Source organism: Patagioenas fasciata, chromosome 4 (genome assembly GCF_037038585.1).
Source record: "Patagioenas fasciata isolate bPatFas1 chromosome 4, bPatFas1.hap1, whole genome shotgun sequence".
In the NCBI taxonomy this organism is placed as follows: domain Eukaryota; kingdom Metazoa; phylum Chordata; class Aves; order Columbiformes; family Columbidae; genus Patagioenas; species Patagioenas fasciata.
Window position 1 is genome coordinate 67713564 of NC_092523.1, and position 27424 is coordinate 67740987.

General features: G+C 40.3%; 2 protein-coding genes across 2 annotated transcripts in view; both read right to left on the reverse strand.

Annotated features, from left to right (window-relative positions):
• Nucleotides 1–27424, reverse strand: part of FAT4 (FAT atypical cadherin 4) — a 154393-nt gene that overhangs the window by 57511 nt on the left and 69458 nt on the right. Inside the window, exons 2-6 of the mRNA XM_065836057.2 lie at nt 22331–22462; nt 18068–18329; nt 15321–15671; nt 10143–11065; nt 9146–9320 (exon numbers count right to left, since the gene is read on the reverse strand). Coding sequence (XP_065692129.2) covers nt 9146–9320; nt 10143–11065; nt 15321–15671; nt 18068–18329; nt 22331–22462 — 1843 coding nt within the window. The remainder of the gene's footprint in view (nt 1–9145; nt 9321–10142; nt 11066–15320; nt 15672–18067; nt 18330–22330; nt 22463–27424) is intronic.
• Nucleotides 4356–6874, reverse strand: LOC139827838 (endogenous retrovirus group K member 113 Gag polyprotein-like). Its single transcript, XM_071808076.1, has one exon. It carries the CDS (start codon nt 6593–6595, stop codon nt 4520–4522), a length of 2076 nt encoding a protein of 691 aa, XP_071664177.1. The 5' UTR covers nt 6596–6874; the 3' UTR covers nt 4356–4519.

Consider the following 27424-nt stretch of genomic DNA (forward strand, 5'->3'; position numbering starts at 1 on the left):
TTTGAGAGTAGCTTGACAGAAATCCCAGAGTCTGTAACTTGGTTCCACATTATTGTGACAAACCTGCTTCTTTAAGAGGTCTCCAACGAGTCATATGCTAGAGTGTTCTTTACCACCTAGACTGCTTGATCTCAGCATGACTAATTCAAACATAACAAGGATCTCCTCGAATTTCTTAAGTATGTAACATATTTAAAGTACTTTAAGTATCTATTATGACTATCGTTCACATCCTGCTTCCACAAACTCAAGGGAAGTTTTGGCATTGGCTTCTACAGAAGCTAGACATTCTCCTGTGATGTTTTAGTTTAGATAAAACATGACTAACTGTGGCGGTAGCAAATTCGACGAATCCAGACGCCGGCATAAGCTCTTTGATCGAACGGGCGGGCCGGGCGAGAGTAAGGAGTCTAATTCAATGTGAATTTACCATCCGTACTCTTTAATGAACTCTTAAACAACACTGAATATCAATGTCCCCGAGACCACGTTTTTCCAAGCCTTATATACTCTATACCAAAAGGCCATGCGGCAAGTGCAGGCTACAATTGGTTACACTCACAGTCACTCATCCCCCCCCCACTATGGTGATTGGCTGCAGGGCACTGTTCACAGACTGTTCATGCGCAGCGGCAACGCCCCTCCTGCAGCCTGGGTTGAGGGCAGACCGGCTTCTGTTTACTGTCCTTTTGTCTCTGGTGTCTCAGGGAAATCCTTCCGTGTAGCACAGCCGCATCAAGCCCTGGCTTGTTCACAGCACACAGCCAGAGACTCTCCACAATTCCTCCTTTTTTTTTTCTTTTTGGACAAGCCAGGATTGATTAGCTGTGTGTACTAATCCTTCTTTGATATGTGATAAAAAACAACTTATACACAACACACAAATAACAACAACAATCAACATAAACAGTGCACTTTGCAATAAACCTGAGGTATTCCATTGCCATTTAAATATCGCAATGGATTGATTAAACAAATTCCAAGAACTTTGGTCTAAAGATACTCAACTTATAACAAACGATGTTCTGGGTGTTGATAAACTTACTCAAGAGGTAGTGGTGTTTAAAGATCTACTTATATAACTATAGTACGCATACATGTCACAGCTAAATCAATGCAAAGGTTACACCTCACTCTGTGACCTCCGAGGGTTCTGCTGCAGGGAGTTGACTTGGTTGAGTTTGTTTCAACTCCGGCTTTACTGCTCGGCTTGGAACCCACAATGGACCTTGATCTGTGGAGAGACACATATACCCTCCACCATCAAAAACAACAGGCACTGGTCCCCTCCACAATCCAGTGGTGGGATCACGATATCTCACCATGAATTCCGGTAAAGTGTTTTTTCCTTCCTAGTCTGATCTGATAATGATGAATGATCACAGGAGGCTCCTCATGATCTCCAGTTAGACATAAATAATTCAAGGTAAACAACACCTTTGCTAAACGCTGTTGACAATCTGACTCTTCCTGCTTCTGTTTGCTCAAATACCCTTTAATCATTTGATGTGCTCTCTCGATGATTCCTTGGCCCGTTGGGGAATGAGGTATACCTGTAACGTGTTTCACTCCCCATTTCATTAGAAAAGTTCTAACTTTCTGGCTAACATAGGCAGGGCCATTGTCTGTCTTAATCTTTTCTGGGACACCCATTACAGCAAAACAAGCTGTAAGATGTTTACATACATGTAGTGCTTTTTCCCCTGGTAAAGCAGTAGCCCATATCATTTTTGAAAAAGTATCAATTGTGACATGCACATATTTAAGTCTTCCGAATTCTGGCACATGTGTCACATCCATTTGCCATACTTCTAAGGCTTTTAAACCTCGAGGATTGACACCGATTCCTATACCTAACATCTGGCTTCCACACTGAGGACATGCCTGTACAATACTTCTTGCTTCATTTAAAGTTAAATCGAATTGTCTTTGGAGACCTCTGGCATTCTGATGAAAGCTCTCATGACTTTGTCTCGCTTGTTGGAATTTATCTGTTGGAGGCATGTGCTGTACTGAACTTACTAAACTATCTGCAATTTGATTTCCTTCACCTAGACCAAGATTCCATTGATGACTGCGGATGTGAATCACACAACAGGGTCCTTTTCTTTGATTTAAAATAGCTCTCAATTGTACAAACAATTTTCCTAATCGAGGATTATTCGATTGTCTTAACAGGGCATTTTCCATTCTGGGTATTACACCTGCTACATACAAAGAATCTGTGACAACATTTAAAGCAGATTTCAGCCAATTATTTAAGGCCCATATTACTGCCGTGAGCTCTAAAGTCTGCAATGAATCCTCTTTTGAACCTTCAATTAAATGCTGTTTCCATTGACTATTCTCTTGCCAGACACATGCTGCCTGGTGTTTTCGTTTTCCTGCATCTGTATATACTGTAAGGCCTTCAACAGGTTTTGCTTTTACTTTGCTTCTCTCTAACCACTGATTTGTTCTAAGGAATTGCCATAGTTTACCTTTTGGTTGTCGTGAATGTACCTTGCCTATAAATCCTAATAATGCATTCTGTATAGGCATCGAATGTCTCAGCCACCATTCTAAATCGGCTCCATTTATCGGAATACTGATGTCATCTGGTTCCTGACCGCTAATTTCTAGTATTCGAGATCTTCCTTTTCGAATCAATTCTCCAATTGCTTCTGGTCTCGTTTGAATACTGAATTTTGGTTGGACACTGAGAAAAATCCACTCTAATAATCGCAAATCATTTTCTGTTTTCAATCTGACAGTGGCACAAAAGGAAGAATCTGTAGCAAGATCTATGGGGAATTCCCCGTTTTTGTTTTGCCACTGGCAGATGATTGCACACGGATGTTCTAGATTGCTAATAAGGAGGGAAATTGGTCGATCAGAAAGTCTTCGGCTAGACCAATTTGTCTGTACTTTTTGTGTAATATCAGAAAGACATTTGAGATGCACGGACTCTAAGCTTATTTTCTTAGCTGGATCACCTCCTTTTAGAAGTGAAGTAAGAGGTGCTATATCATTGTTAGTAATACCTACGCAATTTCTAATCCATTGTATGTCCCCTAACAATTTTTGGACATCATTTAATGTTTGTAAATCAGTATGTAATTCAATTTTTTGTGGACGAATCTGTGCATCACAAATGGACCAACCAAGGTATTTCCAAGGTGCAGACTTTTGAACTTTCTCTGGAGCTATAACCAACCCCTTTTCTTTGAGTTTGATCGTAATTTGGACTATGGAACTTTCTGTGAACTCAGCTTGTTGACAGAACAGAATATCATCCATATAATGATAAATAATTGTTTGTTTCCATGATGCACGAATAGGTTGAAGTGCCCATGCAACATACATTTGGCACAGTGTAGGAGAATTTTTCATACCTTGCGGTAGCACTACCCACTCATACCTTTTAGCTGGTTCCGCTTTGTTTACTGAAGGCAGTGTAAATGCAAAACGCTGTGTATCTTGTTCATGTAAAGGAATGGTAAAGAAACAATCCTTTAAATCTATAATTAGAATATGCCAATTTTCTGGTAACATTACAGGTGATGGTAATCCAGGCTGTAAAGCACCCATGGCTTGCATTTGATCATTTACCTTTCGCAAGTCATGTAATAATCGCCACTTTCCACTCTTTTTTGGTATTACAAAAATTGGGGTATTCCATGGACTAGTAGAAGGCTTGATATGGCCTGCAACTAATTGCTCTTCTACTAATTCACGTGCCTTTTGCAGTCGCTCTTCTGTTAATGGCCACTGGTCAACCCAAACTGGGCTATCTGTTAACCAGGTCAATGGAGGGTTGGGCAACTGCTTTCCAGTGACCACTAAGGAAAAGGTGAAGTAGTTAACACGGCACCAAGTTGACCCAAGACATCACGGCCAATAAGCGCCTCAAGGCTGCTTGGCAATTCCATTACATACACCCTAAGGGTAACACATTGACCTTCAGGGAAGCTAATGGAAATGGGATCAACACTTATATTTGGAGTAGTTTGACCCCCTACTCCAGCTACAGTGGAAGAGATTGATTTTTGAAGTTTCCAATTTCGTGGCCATTTAAATTGACTAATGATGGAGACATCAGCTCCAGTATCAAGCATTGCATTTACCTCTACAACAACAGTAGAATCAGACTGAAATAGTTGCACACGTAACATGGGACGCTGAGTCATTGATGAGGTGAAGCAAACTGCAGGACCGGTCGATCCAAATCCTTTATCACGCCTTTGTGTTGAGGATGCTGGAGGAACTCCTGGAAGCATTGGTAGGCAGTTTTCCAGTGCTACTACCTGAGCTATTCTACTTCCAGAAGGAATAAAAATTGGTGGATGCAGAGTGTAGGCCAGGATTTGAACAGTTCCTGTGAAATCTGCATCAATTATACCTGGTATTACTATAAGACCTTTGATACTAGCAGAAGAACGGCCAATCAATAGGCCTCCAATGAGACTATCTTGTCTAAATAAAGGTCCTTTAGCATTAGTTGGTATTCTATGAATTGCAGTATTGGTCAATGTTATATCTACTGCTGTCTCCACATCAACTCCGAGGCTTCCTGCGGTGCTTGGCTTGTTGAGGTGAAAGAAGCCTGGTTCACAGTTGGTCGCTGATTGTGATACAGGTTCGGAGATGTTCTTTGTGTCCTCGCGCGCACTCCGTTCGCGCTCACTTGACCGTTTCCCGATCTCCGGCAAATTTTTGTAGCATGAGTGTTAGACTGGCATCTATCACACCAAACTGCTGCAGTACAGTTCGTTCGGACGTGTTCTTTACTTCCACAGCGATGACAGGAATTGTATGATGATTTACAGAATTTATTTGTTGATCGCTGAACTGCTGCTACAACTGGTTGCATTGTAGATGAGACTTGCTGGCTAACTTGTCGGAGAGATCTCTGCATGACCCCTTCGAAAGCGGCAGCCATCACCTCTGCACTTCGGTGTTCTTCTGATCTGGCTACTCGTGTCAGCATTTGTTCTACTGATGATCCTGGTGGCAGAGTTGCTAATATTTGTTTAGTCTTTGAATTTGCATTATCAAAAGCTAACAGCCGAAACATTTGATTTTTCATTTCTTCTGATAAGTCCGGATTTTGCATTACTCCCTCATGTAGCCGGTCAATAAAATGTGAGAAATCTTCTGTGGTGCCTTGGCGTATTCCGCTGAATGAGGGAGCTAATGGTCCCGGTAAGGTTAAGAAGGCATCTAGGGCAAGTTGTGCAGCTTTTCGGTGAATTTCAGCTGTAAATCGCAGTTGAACTTCTATGGTAGCATACTGTCCACGACCTGTATAGGCATCAGGTACCACATTGGTTAATGGGTCATTTGGACTGGTGTGTTTTGCTGTTTCTTGCTGCGCTCGTTGATACCAAGCTGATTCCCACAGGAGGAATTGCGCTGGAGTTAATAATAGGCGCATTAAATTTTGACAGTCCATGGGACACAATAAGTCAGCGGTAAAAATCCAATGCAGTATTTGTCTGGTCGCTTCTGAACGTATACCATAGTTGGTGATTGTTTGTTTTGCTTGCTGCAAAATTTTCCAATCGTGTGGTTCCCATACCGCTGTCTGAGTGTTCATATTTTGAATTACCGGTAGGGCTAATTTTGCTGGAGACCAATCACCTTCTAGAATGGCATCTTTGATGACCCCTGACCATCTGCTACGTCGGGGCTGTGGCTGGTCAGTAGAATCTATAGGCACCTTTGATGGCATTGTTTGTGAAGGGCAAGCTGGTTTTTGAAACTCAATTTGTTCCTTATTTTTCTCTACATTTGACACTCTTAAGTTAAGTTGTTCAAGCTTGTTGGTAATGACTTGCAGTAACTGCTCTACTGCTTGGGGCGAGCCCAATGATGTAGGAGGAGGCTCACAAAAAACTTCCGCGGGTGCTTGCGGAGGCAAAGTTTGAGGCGGCCCCGGCCCCGGCGGCTGCGCCGCGGCCGGTCCGGCGCTTTTCTCGGAGGCAGGGGGGGCGTCCGGCTCGGGGCAGGGCAGAGGCGGAGCGGTAGGAGGAGGGCGGCACTCAGGACCTCCCACATCCGGACAGTCGACTAGTTGCACTTCCGCCTTCTTGGCGCATTGCCCCAGAGACTCGGAGGGGGAAACTTCCGGTTCTTTGTTTACGAGCCGCGCAGTTTCTAATCCGCGTTGCAGATCGGATTGTGAAAGTATTGGCTGAGCCGGGACCCCGCGACCACCCCGAACGGCAGGCAGACCCCACAGAGTAGCCCACAGGCCCCTCTTTTCTTTTGGACGACAAGTTTTATCAGTCCAGGTTTGTTCTGGGACAAGCGCCTCCGCGGCTCTTAGGGCGGCACGTTGTTCCGATTTCAAAACTTCTAATGATTCTAATACGGTTTTCCACAATTCTCTCACAGCTTTAATTTCTTTCTCTTCTTCCCCTCTGATAGTTTTGTCCCACATAGTGTCCCCCACTGATCTCCATTCCGTTGGGGAAAACAAAAGTGGAACTTCCCCAAAGTGTCCCCACTTCTGAGCTAAAAAAATCAATGTGATTAGCTTTTCCTGTGACGATTCAATACCTCTCTTAGAGAGAATAGTCGTCAGCAGTGCCGCGGCTGTTTCAATATCCATTATCTTATCAGCGCGGTCTTAACGTAGGATGCGAGTGGCCAGCTCGACTGGTGCCCGTCTTTTGATACCGGACTAAGCACACTATCCCACACCCCGGCTTGGCTCCGTTTTTATGAACGCTGCTTACCGCAGTAATTTCGATCCGGAGCGATATGCTTTGCTAACGATCCATCTTTCTGCTACCATATGTAGATCCGAAGCGTTATGCTCTGCTAACGAACCATCCTCTGCTACCAAATGTGGCGGTAGCAAACTCGACGAATCCAGACGCCGGCATAAGCTCTTTGATCGAACGGGCGGGCCGGGCGAGAGTAAGGAGTCTAATTCAATGTGAATTTACCATCCGTACTCTTTAATGAACTCTTAAACAACACTGAATATCAATGTCCCCGAGACCACGTTTTTCCAAGCCTTATATACTCTATACCAAAAGGCCATGCGGCAAGTGCAGGCTACAATTGGTTACACTCACAGTCACTCATCCCCCCCCCACTATGGTGATTGGCTGCAGGGCACTGTTCACAGACTGTTCATGCGCAGCGGCAACGCCCCTCCTGCAGCCTGGGTTGAGGGCAGACCGGCTTCTGTTTACTGTCCTTTTGTCTCTGGTGTCTCAGGGAAATCCTTCCGTGTAGCACAGCCGCATCAAGCCCTGGCTTGTTCACAGCACACAGCCAGAGACTCTCCACAACTAACATAGTTTAAAATGTTTTCTTGATGGCATGAATTTAGAGCAAGTCTTCAGTCTAATCAGAAGATATTATCTAAAGTTATACACAACTATGCCAAATTACACTAACTGTGGACCAGTCAGATTGTAAACCTAAACACAGTAGAACAGCTTAATTTAGCTTGAAGTTACTACTGAACAACTGTTTCTGAACACTTTTGTTACTGTCTTTTAACACTGGGAGGAGGGAATAATAACTTTAGAGTTAGCTTTATAAGAACATAGCAAATAAAACCAACCAAACAAAACCTCATAAAACCAAAATCAGCTTCAAGTCATGTTTAATCAGCATAATATCCACACATTTAGACACAGGACCTAATGAAACATGCTGCTGTTCTTGTCAGGCACTTACAGCGAAGGCCTCATGCTCAATTCACATATTAAAGTCTTCCTTTGGCTTACCCGAAACTCATACATCTCTCAACACAAATATTTTCCTTTGGTATGGTTGAGTAAATCTTCTCCCAGATTTCATATTTTTTAGGAACCAGAGTCTAGGAAAAGATTGTGCTGTTGTCAAACTTTTGGCTGACACATGGTGCTAGACATGGGGTACAACTGACTTCTTGCTCCCCTTCTTTTTCTAAGAGGAACAAAAATTGTTGACCGCATGACATCCCTTTATCAGTTCAGACTCTGGGTATTTTGTATGAAGGGCTGGGTTCTGTACGGTCGTAACTGACTCCTGGCAACTTGGACTGGGAGAGTAAACAGCCGTCAGGGATCTGCTTTCCCTTACATACCCAGCCTCAGCTTCTGAAGGAACATAAGGACGTGCAAGCCCAAGCAAGTCCAAGTCACAAGTGAGCAGTTTGTGGCTACAGAGTAATGGAAAGCCAGCTTAAAAATACAATGCATACAGTATCTCTAGCCAAAGTACAAGACAAATGATACGTCAGCTTCAGCTGTGCTCATACTATGAAATACCTGAGCACTGCTGCAATAGGAAAATATAAGCCACAGATATTGTCACTGACACAAGATACAGCACACAATATGGCAGAAGACAAACTTGTATCCACTTGTCAACAAGTTGGGTTTGCTTCTATTTTTATTATTAGAAAATAAGAACTAGTTCTGAAGTAAATTAAATCCACTAGACTGCAGGGGACCAGAGATCAGTCCAGAATATGATGCAGGATGTCTTCATTACTAATATTCATACCAAAATCTATAACTAAACTTGTGCTCGAACACCTCAAGTGAAAGTGTAATTAATCTTCATTAAAAGAATTCATGGCTATGTCTTAAACTTGGGAGGGAACTTGGTATACATTTGGGATTCTGGAGCAAACATATGACTGGATGCTGAGCAAAGCAGGAAACTAAAATGTTGAAATGTAAATTGTCATTGCTTCTCAGGGGTAAGATTTTCGTAAGATTAACTGAGTAGTTCATAGCTGTTTCTAGACATTGATTTGACATGTCTGCACATTTCCAACGACAACACTATATAGGGTTTTGTTGCCATATATACACATATACCTTTTTTTTTAATTGCCATTCACAATGCTCTCATGACCTAGGTAGGACCACTTACTACTGGCGGGCAAAAGTCAAGCCACTGAAATCTATAGTGAAGTCTACTAACATCAGACAACTACATATGAGGATAAAAACCTGATCCCCCAAAACTGAACTCCCTCTGACATCAGGCAGGTAAGCCCAGTTCTCCCCACAGAGATCTAAGCTGAAGCTTGGGTACAATCTCCATCCACTAAAGTTTCAGACCATGATGAAAATATTTATTTCTTAACCAGAATGCACTGTTTCCGCGTGGCAAGGTTTCACAAGAAGAGACTGCATGTTTGCTTTACCTGAATCAGCAGCTGTGATCAGCAGTACGTACTGCTCCTTCGTCTCCCGGTCCAGGCTCTGCACCAGGCGCAGCTCTCCGCTGGCCGAGAGAGTAAAGGCTCCTTCTTCATTGCCACCCACCAGCACGTAAGTGAGCTTGCTGTTCAGGCCTTGATCGTCATCTCTTGCTACAACCTAAAAAAGTAATGCAAACACATGGGAAGAAATAGGAAGAACTGATAAGTTCAGGGTCTGTAAAATTTTATCGGGACAGAGGAAACATTCTCTGTGACAATAATCTAAATTAATACATTTAATTAAGGCAAATGCTTTAAGGGCTAATATAAATTAGATGTAATCGTAAAATGACTTAATTGAGGTGATGGATTAAAAGTGTACGTTGAAAATATTAAATAGCTGATTACTTATTTTTCTCAAGCATAAATACAGTAAAGAATTAGTGGGGCTCAGTGAAAACCACAGATGATCTGGTATAGGCTGAGCTCCATAGCAAAGCAAGCATCGCATGTCCTGCCAGCTGTATCCATTTAGTGCTCTTTCAGCATTTGGCACAGAGCCTCATCCCATGTAGGCAATGATCAGACTGAGAGATTTGTTGCATGAAAATTGATATTGAGATGAGAGATAGAGCAAGTTGTTGAAATCCTAGTGTAGGTGGAAAAATAGGTAAGGAAAAACCAAACAAAACTTCAAGGCATAGTATAAACTTTTGGCAAAAACAAACAAAAATCACAACCAACCAACCAACAACAAAAACCAAACCAAACCAAGAAAAACAACCCGAAACTCACAACAGAACAAAATAAACCCCCACCCAAACAAATAAAAAGGAAAACAAACCAACATCCACTACATACTAGATTACAGCCAAAAGACAACTTTTCAATTGTCTTGCACCTTTTTAATTTTGAAGGAAAGACAGTATATTTTAATACCATATACTGGGGCACGATAATAATTGCAGCAGATACATATGCATTTGTGGAATATACTCACCTGAAGAATAACTTTTGGAAGCGTCTCTAAATTCTCAGGGACATTCACAGAGTAGGGAGAAAGTTCAAAGGTGGGAACATAATCATTGACATCCTTCAGAATAATATTGACTGTCGTGGTACTGGTCCTTGGGCTGCTCCCGCGGTCGGCTGATTGAACAGTCAGCGTATAGGAGGGCTTTTTCTCTCTGTCCAAAGGCTTGGCAACTGTTATCACCCCCGTCACAGAATCAATCCGAAACTCATTATTGGCATCCCCGCTCACGATGGCGTAGCGGACCTGCCCGTTTGTACCTTCATCTCCATCTGTGGCAAACACCTGTATTAAATCTGTCCCTGTCAAAGTGTTTTCCCCCACCTCTACTTTATAAAGCTTTTGGGCAAAAAGGGGGTTATTGTCGTTAATGTCCAGGACAATAACTACCACGTCTGTAGACGAAGAAAGGGACGGCTGGCCCTTGTCTGTGGCTACCACAGTCAAGGTGTAGTTGGACACGGCTTCTCTGTCGAGCTCCCCAGTAAGCCTCACTTCACCATCAATACTGCCGATGCTGAATTTGTTTCCCAGCGGCCGAAGCAGACTGTATTCGATGTAGCTGTTGGGACCGCTGTCGGGATCAGTCGCCTGTGCTTTGAACACAATCGTATCTATTGGTGTGTTTTCCGGGACGTAGGTCACCTTTGGGGAGATAAAGCTTGGAGGGCTGTCGTTCACATCCAGAAGAATAATTGAAACTTGGGCCGTGCTTGTGAACCTGGAGGCTGGGAGAGGGGCCATGTCGTGGACTTGCACAACAAGGCTGTAGAAAGACTGGCTTTCCCGATCCAAAGGCTGCCTGATGCTCAGCACCCCGCTGTTGTCAATGCCGAACTGGCCCCCGCTGTCCCCGGACGCGATGCTGAAGGACAGCTGTGAGTTGGAGCCTGGTGGGTGGGGAGTAAAAAGGTAGAGAATGTGACTTCACCCCGCTGACCTAGATGCAAATGTTTCTGGCCTCATTTCATACGGAAATAAGGACAGTAAAACCGTGCTCCCTGTTCAGCCTCCTCATCACAATTTTTGAATCCATCAGCTAATTTCAGCTAAGTTTCACAGTGCAGCAGAAGCCTTTGAAATAATAATTTTCTGACAAGAGTTGAAAAGAGAGAGAAGGAAGGATGGTAATTGGAGTGGCCACAGAGGGAATGGCCAGCAGAGCTCATCTCTCTGTTTCACTCAGCAGGAGCTGCATGGTGGCAATGAGTAATTTTTCTTCCTCTACAGTGGTTGTGAAGGGTTTTCTTTCAGAAACCCAAGAGTCAATATTTCTGCTGCTCACCGAACAGCTGGTTTACTCCTTTCTCCTCAGTTCTACTAAGAAACATTATTATTAATGTAATTATTTTGTTAATTCTTCCATCCAATTAAAAAAACCCCACAAACAGAAACTCCCAAGCCTAGCTGGAGCAGGCCAAGAGTGAATAGTGGGGAGAAGTATGCTTCCCATATATGGCATGGTATTCCAAAATATCAGATGAACAGTGCTCATCTCATGATCAAAACAGAACTAGCAATTATGGTCAAGGAAGAGATTCATAATTCTGGTAAAGGAAATGCATTCTGAGTTTTAACAAGGGTATGAAATGACGTTAAATATGCCATGCAAGAAACAAACGTATGTTGCCACTGCAACTCCAGAGTTCACTGTAGACAACTAATTTTTGGTAATACTTAATGGAAATAAATCTTCTCTCATGTATTTATCTATACATTTCCCTTACTCCTATTTTAATTAATTTTGAAAATTTTGGTTTGTTATTTTGGGTCATAAAGACTGCGATTTAGGATTAGCAGATTAAAAGACAACTCGCTACTGATTTACTCCTGAAAATCACTTTTCCATGTGAAGAAACTAAGCTGTCTGCAAAAATAGCTGATTACGTTGCCGTGCGTTTTGTAATTCTCCCTGACTGAATTGCTTTGATAAGAGAATCATTCCTGCATTAGATTTATTAATCTCTGCTGTTGATTATGCTCGGTCTTGGTAACACCAGTCTTACTTGTCTTTCCCCCAGTGGGTACTCTAACTAACATTGTTCCCGCTCTCTTCTTCCCTTGTAGGAACTTAATTATGAGATAAATAGACCCGAAGATGAAAGACAAAATATTTTAATGCAATTAAAGAAATTAATATATTTATATGCCAGATATTAGTGTTTCTACATTACTTTGATCAAGTGAAGCACTGTGACACTTTAATGCTACTCTATATTTTGTTCAGCTGTATTTTCAAATGACTAATTATATGGACGAAAGTGTTCAGATTTCAGTGAAGTAATTTTTGGCAATTCAAGATTTTTTCATTTGACTTTGGAGACGGGTAGGAATTCGATGTTACTGAAAAAAGTTATTTTAAAAACCCCTCTTTTGTTCCAGTGTTTTTTATGGTGATGTTTGTTCACATTAAACTTACTGCTTGTTCTTCTTTATTTCACCTTCATGTACTTTTTCTCTTGTTGTCCTGTACTCTCACAAATTTTGATGTTGCTAAGGCTTATACAGATAAAACTGTGAAGCAGAAGGAGATTGGCCTAAACATCAGTGGAGCCAGGACTGCCACTTAATGAACTATTATTTCGTAAACCTCATCCATCCACTCTCCCCAGGTTGGAATCTATGTTTTTCTTAGGCAGAATGTAGGGGCATCCTCTTAGCTGAGCTCCGGGTTTATTTAATCTGAGAGTTAATCTGATAAAACACTGAGTGAGAGCTCAGACAGGGAGCCACCATTTTCACAATGATGCTCTTTTAAGAGTCTTGTCCCAATTTTTATTTCTCTACTAATGAAAAAAAAAAAAATCCTAATTCCCCCACCCTCCCCTTCTGCAAATACCCATAGAAATCCAACCAGTTTGTGCCTGGAGGAATATCTTGCTATACTTTTTAACAAATAGACGAGCTTGTGCTTTGCCTAAGAGACATTAATTTTTTCCACATTGAATTACCAGGAAAAAAGTCAAAATCTGAATCTAAAAATGAATGTGTTTCAGGAAACTGAGTTCTTTATTGCTCTGTAAATAACCAAGAGCCATAGCTGATATTTACTATGCATCTGTATATGAAACTGTCCAAGCTGGCAGAAAGAGCTATTGTTTCCCAAGGGCTATGTCGAACAAGAAAATGACAATGGCAACAGTTTCACTCTCACCATGTTTTTTGTCTTTTATCAGTGTTTATGCTAAAACAGCAGGTACACCTCATTATGAAATCATGTCTTTTCAGACCTCCTTCAAACTATGGGATCATGTAACAAAAACAAACAATGGAATTGTATTTGTGTGCACTGAGTGCATTATCTGTGAGCCACATGTAGAGGAGTATGGTACTAGTTATTTCTGTAGTCTAGAAAAATATATGAAAAAACAGGATAACAATTTTGGGCTTGAAACAGAAACACCAATAGATCATAACATTTGCTGAAGTTATAGTCTTATTGGGGAACTCAATCTGGCATGCTCTTGGAATGACATTTCTACCCTATTAATTTTAAATCCAGCCTGTTAGAAAAGTATCTGTGCCAAAAAATATAAACAGCAAGATATCTGTCTGACTTCTCACTGCATTATTCCTCAAATACTCATTTGCTTCCTTCATAATTGAGTGCATGATGAATGTAAAATGGTATGTCAGTGCTACGGTATAGTTTACATTCACTGTGTGCAGATGGAAATTAATTGTATGAGGTGCAAGAGAAAAGGAAAACAGACCCATAATGGTTAAGAGAAATTAACTTCCGAAAAGTTTTAAAACCAAGCATTATACTCCTAACAGGAAAATGAGAAATAAGAGAAGAGAGAGATCAGACACAAGTCCATTTATCTGCAGGTCTGAAGGATCCATCACTTCCCTGGATATGCGTGATACAAGCACAAGTTCCTCATCCAATTCATAGTTAGTTTACTTAATATAAAAGCTTTAACAAGAGTGCTGAAAGACAGACCCATGCAAGAACAGCCAATACCACTAAGTTATAATTTCTGACTTGTTGGCTTATCTTATGGAACCCCTTCTCTCTCACTTTCTCAATCTGATCTCAAAACCAGTTGCACAATTTTTACCATGGAAAGTTCTATCCATTAGCACAAAATTTATGTTTCCACAAAAATGTTTGAGTTCAACAACCCAGCATTTCCTGAGGAAAAACTGTTTTACTGAATAATCTCGATCAGCTCAGTTGCTTTACGTGCATAAACTGGGATTCCTTGAAGCATGTAGATGCTTTGTGCTTGAAGTGCACATTTCAGTTTGAGGCATTTCTATGGGCTTTGCTGAGCCATTGTCAAGTTGAGAGCAGACAAGTTTGCTTAACATGTCACAAAAATAACCTTCACCTGAAAAGTCAGTATGAGTGTTATGAATAATTTTACAGTAAGCCACCCTGACCAATGTCTGTGGACACTTAAGAAAATGCAGTACACTATGGAAAGAATGATTTTTATGTATTTAACGCTCATATTCTACAATTATTCTTGCTTGAACATAAATGGTATGGCAAAATGCTTAAGCAAGCTGTAAAGATTGTTTCTTTTACACTCCAACATGTTAACACCTTCTAGATGTCACAAATTATCCCCAAATTAAAATTTAAGAGCAAATTTCCCATGATCCCTTTTAATCAGTTTTTAACCTCCACTTTCAGTACTTTACAGATCACAATTCTCTTCCTGATGCACTCGAAAGTTACAGTACACTTAAGGATATCTGCTGTGATGATTGAAGGTGGAGTCTCATATTGCTAGAACAATATATAGAACATATTATAAATTTTGAGAAAAAAAACAATCTGAAAGAATACTTACACCTAACTTAAACTGCAACCTAAGCACCAGGAGAGAAATCATGGTGGGCAACTGTTGTAAAATACAACTCCGCAACTCATTTCCACAACAGCAATATCAAGAAAACAGTATTTAACTATATTCTTAATTTATCACAAATAAAAATAAGGAAGAAACCACCCTCGTAAACCTAATGTGAAATATGAGAAAAACAACCTCTATTTATACAGCATGCAGTGAATTTAAGCACATATTGGCATCCTAAGGATAGCCTGAATTTGCCCTTTCTAGTCTTTGAATGCGTTGCTGACATGGAACACGTATTTATCATCAGAGATACAGAATATGAGGAAACACCTACCATCATCTGCATCAGTTACACTGAAGTTGAGAATAGCAGATCCTGGAGACAAGTTCTCCATCAAAGATGTGCTGTATGAGGTCATGCTGAACACTGGTGCATTATCATTGATGTCCAATATATTGAAGTACACTCTGATGGTAGTAAATTGGCCTCCCCCATCTTCCGCACGGACAGTAAGGATGTAATACTGCTGCGCTTCATAGTCCAGCGCGCGAGTCAGGTTGAAAACTCCAGTAACGGGGTTCAGGAAGAACATACCCTCTTCATCATCTTCGCTTACAGTGTACGTGATTTCCCCGTTGATACCAGAGTCATCATCAGTGGCTAGAATGGCTGCCACCAAGGAACCTGCACAGCACAACAACAAAACAAGTCACCACAAAAGGCAGGTCACTGGCGTGGTCAGAGCCAGCTCATCAACAAACAGCTCTCTAGAATAAGGCATATCCTCTGGTAAAAAATTCAAGCCTCAATATCATATGACTAGTCTCTGTGAAAGGTTTTTCAAGGCTGACAGGAACAGTATTCAGTTCATTATCTCAAAGGGCCAATAAAAAATAACAAAACAAAACGAAACAAGAAATGGCCAGGAAGTTTGTTCTAATCTCTAAATGAGAACTTGTCCTGATAAGATTATCAACTGGGTCAAAAATACCTTTTCTCCTACTAGATATTTTCTTTCTACTACTCAAAGGACCCTCATCTCCTCATAGACAAATAGGACTTCTGAAACCTTCTAGATATTTCTTTCTAGATGCAGAAACTGAAATGTCAGTACATATCAAATATCCCAGCTCTGCTTTTTGGAAAAGTGCCTTTGCAGGGTAACTGTGGTTAGAAAACTAGAAACCTTATAGGGGCCTGTTCTTCAATGTTTTTTGAAATTCAACTCCTTGTGAATTTGTGCCATTGTTTTCATTTCTGCATAGCTGCGATCGCATGACTGACCTATCTTACTAAAGTTTGGAAATTAAGTGTCACTTTTTAGTATTTCAAACACTAATTATAATTAAGATCAGCTTATTTCCAAGAAAGTAAATAATTTAATTTTCTTTTTCCATGGAGCCAGATGAATTACATGCATTTCAGTACAGTTAACTATTTTTGAGCAACGTGACAACGAAAACTGCTTATCATCGTAATAAGGAATAGTGCTACAACTTCCTTTAATCCAGCAGAATTTGCTACTATCTTTTAGATAGATTCGATTAGTTAATGCTTTAACATTTATGTTTATGCCGCAAGGGGAAGGGGGACACTTTGAGACAGAGAACGGAGCCCCGAAGGGGAAACCTCACACTGCATCCCCTCGGGTGAGCCTGCCGGCTGCTCTGGGATGGCTGGAGAAGGGAACAGGAGAAGCTGCAGCACTTCAAGTGCAAAATCTGCCTGTTCCTTCCTTAGGCATCCATCGCTGCTGAGCCAGGAACATGGCACAAATCTACACCCCATAAATGATTAAAGAGAGAAGCCTTATCTTAACGTGGAGGGAATTATGCTCACCAGTTCCAGGCCTGCTGAAACAGGTCTGCTCTGATTGACAAGAGGGAAGAACATAGCTGGGGATCAGCAATCAAATCACTCCGTGCTACCCAGACATCTCGACTACTTCCAGATCAAATTCCTGAGGCACAGCTGATTGTACTATAATCCTTTAATACAAAACACCACAGAATTTTGGGATAGTGACTGTGGGACAGAGTGCAAAAGCTGGAGGCATAATGGTAATCTTGACTGTTCTGAGCTGAGCCTCACATGCTTATAAGTCAAAGTCGTAATAAAAGGTTGAAAGTTATCACCATGTCCCTTACACCTCCTTTGTTAATCCATGTTTTAGAACAAGTTCCTAAAATTCTTTAGTTACTAATACATGCAGATACTGCTTTTATACTAGGACTCTGTATAATACACTGGAAATGTTTTACTGCAAGTAATATTCATTTCTCATCTTGAGACATATAATATAGCACATCTTTTGAAAACTGTTTTTGAGAGCCTAAAGAGTTTCCAGCTTAAGAGCCAACTTTCAAATGTCAAAGCATTCTTGCATATGAAACATTTAAAAGAAGAAAACAGCAACTCAAGAGGTTGGTGATCATATTTAGGAATGAAAATTAATTATTTTAAAAGTGTTAAATTTTGTACAAAAAGCCTTGTCAAAACAGAAATCAAAGATAAGATCAACAGAATATGATGTTAGGGTTAGTAATTGAGCGCATGCAGGGAATATTAAGGAATCAGTGTACTACTGATTTACAAAATGGTCACCCATTTTGTAATCCTACCCTTGATGAATTAAGTACTATAAAGCCATATTCACTGAAGATGGCTTGCTAAATCAATACTAGCATCACCAAGACATATTTCCATGATAGGTTATACTGTTTGTATCCTGCAAGTTGTTCCTCCTATTACCTTTTTTTTTTTTTTTAAATGTAGCAGCACTCAGAAGCTTCTATGGGGGTACAGGCATAATTCCTATTCTGCATTTAGGATTTTTTTGAGTAGTAACCATTTCTCTGTTTCCCATTGAAAAGAAATTTGGCCCCACTAGCAATACAGGTTTCCTAGCGAGCAGACTGTCAGCATGATGTGATTCATTTTGTCTTTCCATCCCATACGATAGATGCCTTCAGCATCTTCTGCCTCCTGGACAAGTCAGGTTTGCTACCCCATCCCCCTTGACCCCCTGTGTATTGACAAAAAGAAAATGCCAGTCCATTTTAGGGCCATTTCCTATTTACCTGGAGTGGTATCTTCTGGGATGTCAAAGGAATACACTGGTCTGGAGAATTTAGGGATATGGTCATTAACATCGCTAACAGTGATATTTATTCTCACGTCCGAGGACTGCAGGCCATCATCAGCACGAACCAGCAAGGAGTACTTGGAGCGGCGCTCCCGGTCCAGGCGCTTGGTGGCTATCAGGTCTCCCGACTCGGGGTCGATGTGGAAGCTATCATCCGCACCGCTGATGATCGTGTATGTGACGAGGGCATTGGCTCCCTAAGTAAAACCGAAAGTGGTCAAATTAAGTTATTTGCCAGGAAAACCACACCACAATTTTCAGTAAGACAAGAGTCTTTCCAGTAACTGCGCTTGGCAAACATATTCGAGAACATTTTCCTTTAACAAATAGCCTCCCTGCCCAGTCCCTGCTTCAGTCTCCCAGTAAAGGCACATACACACACAGTTTTTATTTATGAGATGTGAAATGATGAGATTACCCAGACACTTTTCGCTCCACTGTTCATGAAAGGATCACAGATCCAGTCAGTACCATAAAGCTCTGATACCTGTTTTAATTTAAAGCCGGTGTCACTGAGCAATGTAACATCTGCCTTCTTAATGGGGATCAGTGTTTATTCTTCTTGTTTTATGTCCAAAGGTTAAATTAAATCCCTGCCAGGAGGATCAGCTTTGCCCTTCCCATTCCCTGGAGGTGGGATGAATGGAAGAGGACAGGGAGGGATGTGAGGAGGGAGAACCAGGGGTGGCCATGTGGCAGGGCCACCAACCACTGCGCGTGGCAAGAGATGCAGCTCCTGGCCAGGAGAAATTCAGAGAAACCACGCTTGCACAGGTGCCTTGGAGCAGCCCCCCAAAGGCCTGTTTATGCATGCAAATGCACTCATCCCTGTGAATAAACAGCCCCAAAGTTACACATCATGTGTCACTAAAATCACAGTTCTGATCTCTTGGGTTGAGCTGGCAGGCCCGGGAAGTCAAAAGCATTTGCTTTTGGGGTCAAACAAAATATCTAATTCATCCTTTGAGAAAAAGGATTCATATGGACTTTGAACATACAAAAAAATCATCATTCTTTTTGTCTCCTTTAAAAGTTTCAATTAAAACAGAAAAAAATATTGAAACCTCCATTAAAAAAATATTAACACAATGCTTTTTGCCTCAGTCCTACCCTGTCACTAATACCGAGAAAAATCCTGTGGATCCAGTATATATTAGTAATAAAATCAATCCACCTTACAGGTCTTAGCTGTGAGGAGTACTGAGGTTTTCCAGTAAAAGAGATGATGCTACCTGAGCTGTTTTCATCCCCTGTCCTGGGGATGGGTTGCGCAGTGTGATGCTGAAGCCTGAAGGGTGGTCCAGGGGGTGCAGGCGGCTGGCTGGAGCGCCGTGCACTGGCTTGGATGACATTTCCCCCGAAAGCCAGTACTTTGCTATATTTTTTTCTGCTTAGCAGACTGACATTGGTCTTTAAGGGAAAGCAAAAAGAGATCCTGGGGTCACGTCTTTCTTTTTCTAAGACATGCTTCAGGGTACTGAAGGTTTGGTAACCTCCAACATCAGACACGAGTACCTACACTCCCCATGCTGACCATGGGGAGTGAGTAGGGCAACAGCCAGCTATTTACTGTGCCCTCACCACTTCTGCGGTGAACAACAGATCAAAGAGACCAGGGTGAAAGAAACTGCACACCTGTTTCAAGCACTCTTGCCTAAAAAAGCAAATTAACAAAGATAAATGCCCACTCATATCTGTGAGATGAGACGCAAGCGTTAGTTACCTGACCTTATGAGAGTGGCTTGTGCCAAACATTTCTTCTGGAGCGTTGTTTCAAAGAGCTGGACAGAGCTAACTGAATAAATTAAACTTAGAAAGAAAACAAACTTCTACAGGTGCCCAGCACTGAACAGTTGCATGGAGTGCTTCAGTGTACACAGCATCTGTGTGCTCAGGTGTTCCTGGGGGATATAACATGCTTTCCTGCAATTGTGTACCTTCGCAAACATATCTGATGAGAATTTAAGATTTCAGAGGTGACCACATTCTTCACTACTTGTTTGCCTTTGACTAGCCAATGTCCTCACAACAGAGCACAGCTAAAACAGCAGCCAAGTGTTATACTGGTTTAATCAAATTAGTCACTCTATACGAGTCAGGTGAAAGGCACAGCAAAATATAGATATGCAAAACCTTTTAGAAACCTTTACAGAAATTTCCCTTTGACAAATGGCTTTAAACAGTTGCAAGGTGCTAGAAGCTGTTGTAATAGTACAAAGCCTTTGGTACCATTTAACGCCTACAGAATGTTGCTACATCTCAGATCTCTATGAAGTCCTGCTAACAGACAAGGGCTTGAAATTTGCTGCCTTCATATTATAATTTTAAAATATTTTTAAGAGGGATTTTTGTACACAAAGGGTTCTGTCACCCTTTTGAAGGTAAAACTTTGATTCTGAAAGCACATAGTAAAGGCAGTGCGCCCACACAACTACGTTATACTGAGCTGCATGTATGGGTTGCACTTGTATATCTATGCATACATATATGTGTAAAGAAAGAGGCCAGAAAAGTGTAACAGTGAAGGAATGTTATATGAAAAACAAGGAGCATTCACTGTAGCCTCAACTGTAAAGAGGGAAAACAAAAAAGAAAAAAGAAAAAAAATGCAAGTACCTTGACCTTAAACTGCATGCTGGTAAAAAACTTGGGATCTTTGTAAAGGTTTTGAGTTACAAATATTTTGATAGGCAAATTGAAATAATTCCTTTTTATAAAAAGATTGACTGATTCCTGTCTAAGGTAACAAACAAATTCCCACTGGGTTGAGCACTTCAGAATGAATAACATATTAGGTGCAACTTAGAAATGGTCAAAAAGAGGCTGGAGTATCATACATTGTTAAATCTTAGATACGTTTGCAATACCACAGCAGAGAGTGGTAGTTCAATATTTACTTCTTCCTAATCTGAAGACAAACAGCTACATTTTCTGATACAGACATACACCTTTCCAAAAATCCTATTTTTTGTCTATATGTCAGGCTGCTACCAGGATATAAGGGAAAGAACAAGAAGTTCCTAACACATTAGTAGCATTCCTGGGGGTGTGTCAGTGGTTCCCCCTGTAGTAGTAAGGTTAAGTACATCAATTAGCAATCACAGGACAACTAACCAAGCTAACACAAAAAATGCCGGAAATAAAATTCTCTTGAGGGACCCGAATTACCTTATTATTTGAATGCAAGAATTGCACATTGTTGTCAAGTGTAACCCTATATTTTAATGACAACACAAACTTCTTTCCATGCTCATATTGACTTTTTAAGCCTTTCCCCAATGGAAATAAAATCAGTTCAAGTGAATGAAACAATATGATTAACATTCACATAACTTACTTTCAAATAGAGATGAATATATCGAATTATATTTTGATGTATTTGCCTGACGTGCATGCAGGACCGCAGCATCCCTCACTGAGCTGCCTGGCCAACTCCTTCATATCAGTTGCACAAAGAGTTTTGGTAGTTTTTTAACGGCTCTTTAATTGCAGTATCTTCACAGCAATGAATCTAAGCAGGTATGAAGACTTTGCAAACAGGTTGATGTACAGAGCATGTATTTCAGCATTATTTCCTTTCTCCTCTCTTTGGTGAAATAAAACTTTCTTTAGGAGAGGATAACAGTGATATTAAATAGTTCTTGGGAAAGGGTGAACATGCATTATAAAAAGTTTTCTTCTTCTCCAAGGCTCTTCTCACATGAGTTTTATTACAAACCTTGGAATTGGACTCAACTTTGACATCTCTGCTTTAAAGTCAGTTTAGACCTAAAGCTGTGGTCTTAAACTGAATGTCAATAACTTTTTATCACAAGCTGGAGGCCCAGCATGAAGTGTGGTGTATGTATGGTGTATGATGAGACTGATAAAAACAAGACCACCTAGAACCAGAACACAGGGCTTTTTTTGTCACTAGTGGAAGTGCTCAATAAGAGATGCTAGGAAAACATTAACTCATAATATGCCAGCCAGTGAGCAGCCTTCAAATAAAAAATGTTTGACTCGCTTGCTTGTGTGTGTGTTTGCCTGAGTGTGACGCCATGACACTGAATAGTTCTGTAAATGGGCCAAATGCAGTTTAAAGCATAACAGCAATAACTCCCAAGGCCAAGATCTCACAAAGAGAACAAGGGAACAAGTTGTATGTCCAGAACAGCATTTTCAGTACAGAAATTAAAATATGAAACCATTCTCCTACCTCATCAGCATCCATGGCTGTCAGCTGCAATATTTTAGATCCATCTCCTATATTCTCTTCTACAGTCAGATCAAGCATATCTGTGGGGAATACTGGTGGGTTGTCATTGATATCCTGAAGTGTTATTTCCACCTGTAAAAAGTAGAAATCAGAAAAAGTTGTGTGAGAACTGAGTTAGATGTTGATGGGACCTGAACATTACAAATCACATAATTTTGAAAGGAATCAGCTAAACTGTTCTTAATCACATGAATTAGAACATTCCCAAATCACACTGACAACAGGAAAAGCCCCTCCGGATATTAAAATTCCACATTGTTATAAAATACTCACAGGAGAGCCCCTAACATAAATAAAGTTAATTTGACTTGTTGATAGCACCTGATTTTAAATGGTCCTAGTCTAGTTTATATTGGAAAAGATCCACTGATAGACTGTCATTGTAATCCTCAAAGTCAGCCCCTGGAGGACAGCTGACAAGTCCTGGGGCAGGAGACCATTCAACCGTTAAATGCTGCCTGACATAAAGATGAGGTGGTGTAAAATTCTCTCTGAAATGTTTATATATTGGCAACTCTCCATTCTGAGGTAGGAAAAAACACCCTTGCACTTCATTTAAAATAAAATAAAATAAAATATAATAAAAAAATAAATCTGTTTTTCTCTCTCAAATCTCTCCTCTAAATGCAAACATAAACATTACTTCAGAAGCACCCACCAGCATCTACTGCCCTTGTCTATGCGCACCTAAACAAATGCTCTTTTCACATGCTATATTTGATTTGTTGGCTTTTCAAAGTAGTATTGATAGTTACTGAAAGGTTTTTATGTGTTGTTTATTCATAGTTTTACATACGCAAGATTGCTGAGCTCTCATCCTGCTGCTGATGCTAATTTAAAAATCTGCAGAGCTTGGTTTTCCCCTGTTGCCAGATATGGCATGTAATATTCAAAAAAAAAAAAAAAAAGAAAATAATGAAAGAGCAAACACAGCTGCTCTACATTTATCACAGAAAAAAAGGCTGGTTTTGGACCCAAGATATTAAATAGCCACCAAACACTGAAGACCTGCGAATGAGAAGAATGAGTAGCTGAAGGAAGTCTGTCTTTATTGCTCATCAAGAAGGAAGGTAGATTGGGCTGTTGCATGGAAAGAGAGGCAAAGATATGGATGATTCAAAGGAGATACCTGGGCTGACAGGCCAAATATTATTTACACCATAGTACCTGCCGTGCCACACAGCGAGGTACCTTCCACCTGGGAATCTAAGTGAACCTGAGGCATAGCTTAAATGAGCTTTTTTTGGTTTGTTTGTTTTTGTTTTGTTTTGTTTGGGTTCGATATTTATGGCCACAGTAGGCTACTGTTCCTGTCCGCCTGCCAGAACTTTTCCACAGCATTAAAGAGAACTAAAGTGTCTTTAAAAACAAGGGAAATATTACATTAATTTTATAGCTATATCTGCTGGAAGTGCAAACAAAACCGGTCTTATAAGCCTTAAATGGGCTCCTAAAAAATGTCCATTCTGTATTTATATCATATTTAATTCTTTCAGTCATTCACAAATACTAGATAAAACACTTCACGGTCTGAGACAGATGAACTCAGAAGGTTTTATCATCAAATTTAAATCCCTAACGGAAGTACAAGTAGCATCACAAGCCATGATTTGACAACTGTCTAACCAAACACAAACTTTCAGAGAATAAAACAGCCCGCCTTGGTTTTCATGGTGACTGCTGCATCCGGGTGACAATTAATCAGAGAAATGGGCGAGAGGCAGCAGAAATGACAAATGAAGGATTTTGTCAGCTATCCTGGCCCGGCGGGTGCTGCCCCCTGAACTGGCACAGCAAACTGTGCTCCTCTGCTCCAAGTACATCATTTCCCCAGATACAGTTTCAAGGTAAAGCAGCTGCACAGCTCTATAATTTATCTATTCACACCATGTACGTAACGCACAGCTAATGTTTCAGCTGCAGGTGACATTTCACCCCCAGAATCCATTTTCACGATGAGAGATTGCGCTTTGTAAAAATCATATGAAAAATATATGACAACTTCTGGGGTTTTGGGTTAGGAGCTGTGCGTGGCCTACAGCTTGCATAATGTAAAACAGTCAGAATCCAAGAATACAGATGGCTAAGGGTTGTGGGACAAAATAAATTAATTATAAAGTCAGATTCTGGAGAACTGACAAAAAGAAGAATAATAATAGGTGAAGTAATTTTATCCTGAAAAATCGGCTCACACATCAACAAAGACAACATATTTTATACTGAAGATATGCTTTATATAATGGAAAAATAAGAAATTCTCGAATAAGAGAAACGCTTAGAGACAAAAATATTTTTAAAGAGCATTTACAGTATAATTTACTATTTATACACAAAGCTTAGATAATGCATATTGCTTTGTAATTCACTATTGGCTAAGCAATTAGCATCCCTTTTTACTTCTACTATGACTTATTACTTCAGCTTACACACAGTACTGCAAACCTAAGCAATGCGATCTGACCACTGACAGGAATTTCACAGAAATATTACGTCTCTGAGAAAAACTGAGAAAAATCTGAGAAAACGGAGGAAAAAATGTTTTCCCCAAAATAAAAGGGTCCAATAAGTTTTATGCCAAAGGCCTCATTTAATAAAACATACATCCTGAATGAGTTAGGGTGTAAGTTGGATGTGCAGTCTTCCATTCAGGAGATCAGAAATATTATTTAATGATTAAATCATGTTGGAAGTTTCCATCCCAAGCAGAAGCTCACAGGGCAACCATGACCACAAAAGTCTTTCATTGCCATGGGGCACTGGAAGATTTCAGCATGTCTTATCACATCTAAACTAAATGTCTCCCCCACAACCAGCTGATCTATCCTTCTAATCCCATGTTACATTTGCATGAAAATATCAATGTATGTCACTCAGATTCTTGAAATACATGGTTCAATTGGTATTGCATACTACCAATTAATAAGTATGTACACTTCTGCCCCAGACTTAATGAAGGCAAGACAAGAGTGGCCATGGCAGTACTACCTGCCAGCTGTACACAAGCATCATGTTTAGAAAGCTCTATACAACATGCACTGCAATCTCAGCTTGCACTGAAGGCAAAACACTCCCCAGCAACAACAGCAAATACAAGAGTAAGTATCTAGGAAATCAAGGGCCTTGAAAACTGAAATATGAAGAAAAAAAGGGAGCAAGAGATTTGTTCAAATCTTGGTCTCTGGAACAGGAAGGAGCCACTAGGTGACAACATCTGTATGACTGTAGGAAGCAATGTTCCCAGGCTACATGGAAACTGATAACCATCTCCCCTTCTCCAAATCTGTCTAAATGGGGAATACTCTTGCATGACCTCAAACTCATCAATCAGTGCAACTGATGAGGATCACACACAAATCAGTCCCCTGAGAGCTCTGGCCAGTCACTGACCAAAAACTTTTGCAACTTCTCATCTGACATATCCTTGATTCCCATTTATACTGATAGTACCTTTAACATAGGAACAAAAACTTCTTACTGTCACTCAGAGGAAGACATATAATAAAATACAGCAGCAGCAAAAGTAGTGAAGACCCCACACGTTTTGACCTTTTGATTCTCTGAATGGCACTCTCTGTTCGTCCAGGCACTGATCTGGGTTTTGCTCTCCTGAACAGCCTTGAATTTCTACAAAGCCATGGGAACATAAATAGTCATAGACACTTCTACATCTTTTGTAAGTGTGATGGAAAACTGATTAAAAGATTAAAAATCTTGTCTTGCTTTATGCAAGGAGAAATAGAAAAATCAGAAAGCTTTGTTTTACCCACATATGTGTAAATCTCCACAAAAACATTCTACTTTTGTATAAATTCTAGCATAATGCTTTCCCCTCACACATTTATTGTGTCTAGAAAAAAGACTGAAAATTTAAGCTTTTCTTCACAGTTTGTGTAAAAAAATGGGTTGCTTATTTACTGTGCTTTGTAAAATAAACATGGCAATTTTACATATCAATTTCTATTGAAATAATCTTTGGTTGGGTGGGGTTTTTTGTTTGCTTTTGGTTTGTTTGTTTGTGCATTTGGCTTATGCTCAATTCAACCTGTATTAAACTAAGATGCAAAACCACAGACATACAACAAACTAAAGATTAGCAAAAGTAGCAAGTCAAACAACACCACAAATTTCCTTGTGTCTGAATCAAATTTCTCACTCTGCATGCTTAGTAACACTCTCAGAATAACGCCATGCCCCTGCCACTATTAGAGATGGTCGACTCATGTTCATCTGCAACAATTTGATTGCTGCAGCCTGCTGCTGCAGACATTTTCAAAACAGAGGAAGCATTAATTACTTTCATCTTGTTAGGATTCTTATTTGCTGCTCAAATTAGTCTCTTGTGGTCTTTTGCTCCATAAACAAATTCAGAACAGGTTGAGGTAGGGCAGCACTCACCTCAAACAGATTTTACTCTAGTCACTTCTTTAAATGTAGATGTAAGAATAATACGAGTTCTAGTCTCCATTCAGACAAAGCTCAGGTCTTAGCAGCTAGAAAGAATCAGGCTAGGACCTCACTTCATAAAGCATATAGTATCTATTTATCTATTTAAAGCCATAAGCCTGAACAGAGTGAAGTTAGTGGGAACTTACTGTTGTTTTAAAATGCTGTCTTTACTTTGAATACAGTAGAAAATACACTGTTTGAATTAACCAATGGTATTTATGAAGCCCATGTGAAAGAGGCTTTTAACAAAGAGTGACGCTGCAGTGTAGTCTTCAATAGCGTCATTATTTGTGGATGGTTCTAGAAACAATTTATTCTGGAGGCAAGGAGAAGCCATTTATGATAGAATGCAAGAAAACAGATAGATGTTTTTGTTAACCAAAATGAATATGAGTTTGCTTTAGAATAATCTATTTTTATACTTATTCAAAATAATTTGTTAAATTAAGAAACACTTGCTAAAAGACCAAGATTCATTTCTTAGAGCAAAAGAACAAACCCACTTCAAAAATGCTAGTACTCCAGACAATTATGATTGAACAGGCTAGACAAAATCTACGCTCAACATAAAAAAGCTTAACATGAGAG

Excerpts from the sequence above, each read along its gene's own strand:
- LOC139827838 (XM_071808076.1), bottom strand. The coding sequence starts at position 6,595 with ATGGATATTGAAACAGCCGCGGCACTGCTGACGACTATTCTCTCTAAG.